The following is a 9,334-nucleotide window of genomic DNA, read 5'->3' as shown; positions in this document are numbered from 1 at the left end:
ACTACAACATACACAAGCACAGATTTCTTAAAGCCAGATTTCTAAACAAAATGATAATTGCTATTTTCAATATTAATACAATTTATTACTCATTAGTGTAATAAATAATAAATTATGTACAATTTAACGTAAAATAGATGCTGTTAGTCAATTATAAAACCAAACACAAGAAAAAATAATTGTAAATTACAGAGATATCAATCTAATGAAACATACATACTTTTTACAATTGTAATAGTTGGAAAAAGTTGGAATAACACTGTAAAGACATAGGTTTCACAAAAAGTAATTTCACAACTTTACCATTTAAAGGACATTATAATAATTTTATTTCATGGATAAAAATATTACACAAGAATGGTTATAAATGATCATGCTTGTTGAGTAAATTATAATAATGCAGAGAAAATTTATTCTAAAATTTTTCTTCCGCTATCACATATTTAAAAAGGATTAATTATGTTAATAAAATATAAAATTTTATTTTCAAAACAAACGTTTTTTAAAATTAAAAATTATTCTAAAGTGGCAAAAATACTGATATAATAATTAATGGAAAATATAAAATTAATAAGGTCTAATAAACGTAGGACATACAGCAAAAAGGAAATCTTTGAAAAGTAATAATATCACAGGAAATACATGGTGACTAACTTTGATCAACATTATTTATATGTGTATGTGAAGGAGACAATGAACCTATCAAAATTTATACGCAATAAAAATATTAGTAAATCAAAATTTCTGTTAATTCACAAATTTTTTATATGTAACCATTACTTCCTGTTTTAAGGAAGTATGCACCACTTAGTGAAATAAAAATGTTTAAATATTGAAAGAAAATGATCAATGAGCAGTAAAAATTTGATTGCACTACCACTATGATATTTTACTCATTAAAACGATATCTGGGTGGCTAACAGTTAATGTAATGAAGATGTTGAATAAGAAGTTCAATCATGGCTGAAACAGCAACCCTTCTCTAAACAACTAGTCATAATTGTTATCAATCTTCATGGAATTTACTTTAATTTACAAAATTATTTTCAAGTAACTATTTTGCTGAATAAGTTTTTAACAGTCATTTGTGACTTGCTTACCGACACTCACATAATAGTAATTTAAACAGAATTAATCTTAACAGATATACTTTGTACTAAACTATTAAAAACGTTATGTAATAAACACTTGGATTTAAAATATGTATAATGTGAAATTTATGTAATTTTACTTTTGAAAATTTTAATTTATTTTAAACAAACATGTAGGAATCACAGTACATTACACATAAAAGTATTGTTTTTTTCTGTTATTTAAGCATCGTAAAGTCTTTAATAATTTTTTATTAAAATAACGACCGATTGCCAATAAAAAACTATTGCAATAATGAATCATATGATGCATATGCAGTAGCATTAGGAATTGAAGCTACTTGTCAGCAATCTGTTGTTGTTTGCCTTATTGTTATCTGTGATTAATTATGGCTGCAAAAATAAACAATCCTGCTGGTTGTGAAATCCCTAGTGTGATTCAATTTCTCAACACAAAAGATCATAATGCTTTCAAATCACTGTGAATTGTGTGAAATTCACATATGCATTGCATGTAAAAGGTAATATACTTTACTCCCTTGCTGTGTTTATTTTTTAATGACCTACCATCCCTTTCTTTTGAAATACACCTCAAAAGATTACAACTTAAAGGCTTGTACAAAATGTTCTACATATGTCTGATGCAACTGTAATTTTTTTAACATGCAACCAAAATTTCTAGTACTTAATATCTCTTAAAGAAGTTATGAACAGTGATATTGCACTACTGGGAAAAAAGTGAATATAGAGATTGTTTTTACAAGTAATTTATAATGATTTCTACAATTAATTTCAGGGCAAATTAAAATTAAAAATGGAAATATGGTATGAGTCTGATAGGTAAACTGTTCTCAGTCTGTTAAAACAGGTCTTACCAGTCAGAATTTTATATGCCCCAGACACAGTAAATTTTATCAGAAAAAAAAAACAGTAAATATTAATTTATGAATAAAGCGGATTTAAAAAACAAAAACAAACGATATGCTTACATTCACTAGTAGCACTCAGCAACAGATAAATAACAGATAACAAAATCATGCAAAAAGCACATGTAACAAGCCAAAAATTATTATACATCTGCATTATTACATCTATATAAAAGAGTGTAAAAATATAATCTATGTGATTTATTAGTAATAAAATATAATTTTATTAAACGCTAACAAATATTATTAATAAACAATATTACAGTACCTAAAAATAACTTAGCAGGTGAGGTAAGACATGAGCCTTAGGAAACATGAATAAAGGAATTGCAATTAAAAGAAATGACAGCAAACAGTTGCTGCTATACAATGAAGTCTACTACTCATGTCTAACCTTGATTGTTATAATTACTATAAATACATAAAAATTATTGTGCTCCGTGTATTTAATAAACATTACAATGTATCTAAGATTTGTTGCAAATTAAAAAGAAAGTCCATCATAATACAAATAAATAATAAAAGATAAATGAAATATTCTGAAAAATTTCTTTGTGTGTCAACATATTAAAAATGATTTAACGTTTTTCTCTCCATCAGATGATCCAGCTGTTTAATAAACGATTCCTCTTCTAAAAGCGAAGCTTTTGTAAAAGACATTCGCAAATGTGTTGGTATAGCTGTTCTATCTGTAAAAAAAAATTAAAAAATTTTAATCTAATATAAATGTATTTACGCAACAAACTTATTAAAAGAAATCATTAAATAAAATTTTAACATAAAAGATCTGAAATATTGTTAATTTTTTTTATTTTATTTTTACGTCAAAATCCAATTTATAGCATAGTTTTAAACCAATGGGTATTATTTACAAAAATGTGATGACTTTTTTTCAAGGATTCACTAATGAGAATGTTATCTTTGTTCACGTTAGCAACTGGCAACTTATAATAAATCTAATTCAAATGCAGAACTGAATTTTAGTGTTGAATTGAAAATTACAAAAGCAACTGGCAATACAGAAATTTTTATAACTTTTCACTCAGATTTATTTAATCCCTTAAATAATACATTTGCATTGTAAATTAAAGCGGAACAGTTGTAAAATAGTATTTTTACGCATCCATATTAATATTTTTGTACTTTGAACCTTAACATTTTGTTGTAGTTATAGTCCCATTAAAAGCACTACAATTATTTTATACTAGCTTTATATTGCATATCTGAGAGGTATTTGGAGGGATAGAGAAATGGGGTTCTACATATTTAAAAAAAAAACCTGCATTATGGTGGGCTTTAAATTCCACAAATTTAAGAAAAATTAAAGAGTTTCTTGCAAAGTTGAGAATTTTAAAGAATTTCTCAAAAATTTACAAAAAATTAAAAAGTTTCTTGCAAATTTGAGAATAATTTAAAAATTTCTCACAAAATTGCGAAAAATTTGTCTGCCATCTTGAATATAACTTAATTTATTTAAATAGTAAGGTGAACATATAACATATGATTGTGATTTAAAATTTGACAAGAGTAACAATGGTGAAACCTGTTTTTCTGTTAATGACTTGATTATCAAGTTATAAGTATTCAAAGTTACAATGACAGAAATATCATGTTAGCAATAAAACAAGGTAAAACGCACTGCATGAACAATTTTATTGCATTTTACATTCAATAAAATGTTTTTACACTATTTTTTTTTACACCATTTAAAATTTATTTTGCTTTATACCTTATGAATGATTATACATACAATTATAAAATTTAAATACTGAACAGATGAAATGTAAGATGCAAGTGCGATAGATGAAAATAATTACATTACACTAAAACAAAAATAATTATAAAGGATTATAATTGTAAAAAAAATAAAAATCTGTAAAATTATAAAGGTTTTAATATAACCAATATTAAGTACAATAAAAAAAAATTAGTACCTTGATAAAAAAAGGCCACTGGTATTATTAATAGGTCGTTCAGCTAAAGCCAGCCACACAACAGTATCAGCACCTTGTTTAGGTGTTCTCAACCTATCTTTCATTTGATTATAAAATTCTGGCATCGATTCTTTCATGCCATCTGTATCTACCCAACCAGGATGCATTGAAGCACAAAATATATTTGGATATTCTCTTGAATAAATTTCAGCAAGTACAACCTGCAATAAAAAATAAATAGTAGTAAACTCACAGTACGAATGAACTGTACTATACATCTTGCATCTTCACTACAAATCTAATAAGTCCCCTGAGAACAAGAAAAGGCAGAGATTCTCTTACCAATATATGGATGTGATATCTGTTATATTAGGTCATCTTACAAAAAACCTTTGTTGTCAGCAGGAAGGAGTATGTGCAGGGTTCACTTCACATTTTATTGCTTCACTGTTCAGATTGACTACCTATTAATATTCACTCAAAGATAAGCAGCTAATAACTATAATGTTTAGTTTTCTTTTTACATTATACAGTTACCATCATCAGTTTTTGATAACTACAATCTGCTTTACTCTCGAGTTGTCAATGGAATAATGGAATGAGATGGAAGTACCTTCATTGTGAGTATAAAGAGGGAGGGAGAAAAGTAAATATATATTTTTGAAATAAAATTAGTAAATATGATTGTGTTGAATTCTAGCAAATACAACTAACAACTACAAGCTGTGAAAATGCTTGGTTTTCTGCACTTAAAATTTAAACAGTGCAAGTTGTACAAAGTAGGCTAGAAGGTCCTCAGATTGGCAAAGCTTTACATAATATTATGGACGTAACATGGACACATATTTTACATAAATATATCATAACGTATGCTTAATTTACATTATTTTTACGGTATAGAAAATAAGAAGCGCAAAATAATTTAATATAAAAATCTGTACTTATTATAACTTATCATTAATTTGTGAATATTACCATTACTGTAATTATGAAACTAAAAAGTAAGAAAATAAATAAAATAAACATAAAAGCCGATGTTAACTTACAGACTATGTTTTGAATTTTATTTAATAGAATTTTTTTTAAATAGTATACCAGCTCCAAAATATATGGCACCACGGTCAATATGTAGAATGGCTTGGAAGCCGTGAAAGCAGGTGTCATCTAGCTTCTTGACCCTTTATAAAAATCTGAAAATAAAAATGTTAATTATCACTCAAGATACTCACTTAATATACTCCTGAGTTCTTAAAATAACTAAGAATTTTTGGAGTTGTTGAAAATTAAATCCTTAATAAAATAAGATTTCTTGATGGATCATTTGTATTTTTAAACGATCAGTTATTTAAAAAGTAGGTGCAACTTTTGTCTTACTAATTAAAAATTATTATCATAAGGAATTAACATACCACAACCTTAATATCATCCCGCTACTTTACTTTAAGTGTATTCTAAGTTTTAGTCGATAAGACTGTTAAGACTGAATTAAATTTATAAAATTATCTGAAATATTTAAAATAAAAATAACCTGGACAGTTTTTGATGATTGAATATCATCATCATTATGACTTTGCACTTAAATTTTTTTAGAAGTCCAATAATCTGGCACAGTCAGGATTTCAGCAACACTGGATTACTAGACTGCATCTAGTAATAAAGTTAGTATTAAGAAAAATTATCCTAAATACAAACACGGTTTATTTATTATGAACGTAATTTAACAAAAAATTTTGATAAATGAAAATAATAATAAAAAAAAGTAGGTTAAAACGCTATATTTCTTTCACAATGCTTACAATAAACAATACATTTTTGTTTATTATTTAATGTGGATTCCATAACATTTTTTTTATTTGCCATCAGTACTGATGATGCAACAGAACTTGAAGTTGATAATATATAATGCTTGAATTACATTGTTTGAAGCCCATTTGAGTAATGTTTGAATGACCATCGACTTTCTACTCTTTTTCTTTAAATTAGTCATTACAAAAAATATAAAGATTTGTTATTTTTGCAATGTTTAGTGATTACAGCGATTTTATGAACTTATTTAACGCATCCAGAACCAATCCTTAGTTATGTTATCTTCTTCATTATTACTTTCCATTTCTTTTGCAGAGTGAAAGTTTAACACATTTTTAATTATAACCTAATCGGTTACGTCTTTGACAATAGGCTCATCTTTGTTAATACACAGCTGTATACAGCAGCTCAGACTCGTGATAAATCGCTAAAATTCATTAGACACCTCTTGAACATCCACTGTAGAGTCCAAATGTCACGTGTAATTTCCAAAGTGGTTTCCTAAAAGAAGCTTTAGGAGGGAAAAATTCAATAATGAGTCAAGCATTGTGTGCAATTTGTTGCCGGGGCAGCCATCTTGTTTTTTTGATGAGGGGATCATGAAGCTACCTATCTGATGGAGAAAATGTATTTCTGTTGAAGGAAACTATATAGAAAAATAAAGTAGTCTATTTGCAATTTTATTTATATCAATAAAGATATGTAAACAAATTCCGGTTTATATTTGAGTGACCCTTGTAGATATATTTTACTGAACGTTTCAGAAAAAGAGTATGCAAGGTTCTTGCTTCAGTTAGGTGATAAATAAAAAGAAATTATGAATCGTGCGTAATATTACACGGATACTTCAACCATACATATTCTACTAACTACATAAGCGCCTAAAAACATATTCTCTTGTTTTTTCTCCATAAATTTCTTTTGTATTACTATAACTGTTTTTGATCCGTAAATTAGCAAATCGGTTTTAATGAATTCTAAAGAACATCAAATTTGATTATTTACTTTTAAATCTTTTAGAGACAAAATTACAGATTTTGCCAGGATAGTCAACATGAGCAACAGGGAATCTAAGGGTATTCTATTTTTACCCGTTTCTAACAATTAATTAAAATTTCCCCTAATTTCTTAAATCTTTTATACTCTATTTTATAACATTCAATATGATACCTTCAATCACAAAATAAACTATGTTAATAATTGATAATTATGCTCCTAAAGATGTATTCATGTTTGTCAGTCTGCAGGCCATGTTGCATAAATGAATAAGTATGGCACAATCCCCAGTTATGCTTGTTTCCTTTAATATATCTATTAAACTATTTCCTTTAATGCATTTGCTACAATAAACAATATTCAAACATTCTTCATAAAACAACGGGAATAATATAGGATTTAAGTAAAAGTTTCTAAGGTCATCATAAATTAAATCTACTTTTACTTCAAAAGTAGCTTGAGTGGTTCTTGAGATTTTTCAATTTTAAGTTAGTAATAATTGAATTTAATATAATTACAGGGTTATTTATCAATGTACAGATTTTATAGTTCAGAAAAAAAAACAGTAATGACGGTCATTTTTTGACTAATTATTTCTCAATGCAGCTTAACTGGCCAAAATTCATACAGCAATTATAGATCTAAAATAAAGTTTATCAAAAGTTTTAATATACAAAAAATAAAACTTACTTCACTAAGAATGGCCCAATTATCACTTTCAGAATGTACGGTTAACCTCAATTCTGAAACTGCTCCAAGTTTTTGACTAACAACACCTTCTGCAATACCTCTTGAATCGAATTTACCTTAAAAAAAAAATTAACCGGTTTATAAAATAGATTAATGTGTAATAATTATATTTTCTTATTACCTCTTCAAAAACTAATACATTAATTCAGACTGAAAAAATTAAAAAGTTCTAAAATACTAAAATAATGTAATGTAAAATATTAAAAAAATGTAAAAAATACAAATTCGATCAATTAGTATAATCTCACTGTTAAGAAGTCACATCAGATTCACAACTAAACTTATAGACTGTTGAAGTATTTTTTATATTCCTCATAAAGCATTTACTACAGAGATGCTTATGACTAAAAAATCTTGGAACGATTAGAAATCGGGGAGGAAATTATTTTATTTATTAACAACAAAATGATAAATAAATCTTTATAAAGGGCATTTTAATTAAAATGATTTCTAGATTCAACGGATAAGCAATGATATATAGTGTAGTTTAATAAAAAAATCAGCTATTAGTTTTTGAGTATTTCTAGTTCACCTGAATCTATAGATGCAAAGAATTTAATGCAAATGGAATTTGCATTTGACAATGAACCCTTAGACTCTGGTAGTAGTAGTAGTAACTACTGCTTGAATATAAGTTCTGAGCGGATGAAGTATAAACAGGCACGAAAGGACACAAATGTGTAACATATTACTTATGCTAGTACTAATTGCATCAAAAGAATTAGTCAATTTTTGAGAAATAGCAAACATATTAGTGCATTTCAGTCAACTAATAGAAATTATCGCTACAAATACAGCTTAAGTAAAACATTACTAACACAAACATGATCGGGTAATTCCATAAAGAATTACTATAACTATTTAGAGCTTAAATCGGAATGTCAAATCCATTTCAAGAGGCTTTAACAAGATAAATATTACTAAATCAATAAATTACTAAATATTATTAAATATCTGCAAATTATAATAGTCGATTTCTTCAAATTAATCAAACCGTTATAAAAATTTAGTTACCAAAAAATAAAAACGAATTTTTGTTATTTTTAGAGAATCTAACTTACCTATTTTACAGCGCCCATTTCATGCCATTTTATTATTATTATCATTATCATCAATTCTGTAAAGCAGCCAACATCTTTTTTTTACTTGATGAACAGCAATTTGGTCTCATAAGAAAAATTGACTGTACAGCCTCCAATTATTTTAGTTCATAGAATATCATTAAACTCACACACGAGTAAGTTAGTTTCACGCAGTCACCATATGAACCTTTTTTTTCACGATTACAAATCATAAACTTGATAGAAAAATAACAGAGGCAGACACTAGCCAAAGTGAAATTCTTATTTATTATTCTCAAATAAAATCCAGGAAAAGTATATTATGTATTGTATTGCAACAAAAAAAAGTTAATTAATTTGTTGCTCTATATTATTTATCCAGTACTTCTTCTTATAACAGCTCTGAGATAGAAGAGGTATAAAAAAAAGAAGGTCCTTCATTTGACATTACACATCTTAATTGTGAACAAATATTGATATCAGCTAAGTGCATATCAATAATATTGATAAGCACTGATTTGCAGCAGTATATTTAACTCATAAGGACATGCGGTCAGCTTAAAATATTGTTTACTGATGCCCTTTTGCAGAGGGGAAGTGATCTCTACTTTAAACTTAAAATGACAGCCTCCAATCCAATCTGGAGCCTTTTCCAAGAAAACTCAATTTAAAATTGTTTGAGTGATTATAACAATTTATTTGCATACCTACAATCACAGCAGTGACAGCAGTTTTGTGGCAAATATTTGAGTCTTATAATCTAGAGTTCT

General features: G+C 26.9%; 2 protein-coding genes across 2 annotated transcripts in view; both read right to left on the bottom strand.

The window, feature by feature from the left end:
* Nucleotides 1–254: 254 nt before the first annotated feature.
* Nucleotides 255–7,555, bottom strand: LOC142328772 (dehydrogenase/reductase SDR family member 12-like). Its single transcript, XM_075372796.1, has 4 exons — nt 7,444–7,555; nt 5,047–5,141; nt 3,952–4,172; nt 255–2,706 (listed from the first exon to the last, which is right to left on the bottom strand). Exons 2-4 carry the CDS (start codon nt 5,113–5,115, stop codon nt 2,703–2,705), a joined length of 294 nt encoding a protein of 97 aa, XP_075228911.1. The 5' UTR covers nt 5,116–5,141; nt 7,444–7,555; the 3' UTR covers nt 255–2,702.
* The window catches only part of LOC142329217 (alpha-1,3-mannosyl-glycoprotein 4-beta-N-acetylglucosaminyltransferase B-like), a 25,717-nt gene continuing 23,826 nt past the window's right edge, over nt 7,444–9,334 (bottom strand). The window contains exon 6 of the mRNA XM_075373619.1: nt 7,444–7,559. The gene's annotated coding sequence lies outside the window, so the exon portion shown is untranslated. The remainder of the gene's footprint in view (nt 7,560–9,334) is intronic.

Source organism: Lycorma delicatula, chromosome 8, assembly GCF_047948215.1.
Source record: "Lycorma delicatula isolate Av1 chromosome 8, ASM4794821v1, whole genome shotgun sequence".
Lineage (NCBI taxonomy): Eukaryota > Metazoa > Arthropoda > Insecta > Hemiptera > Fulgoridae > Lycorma > Lycorma delicatula.
Note: the sequence above shows the minus strand (reverse complement) of the source record. Positions and strands in the feature narration are given on the sequence as shown.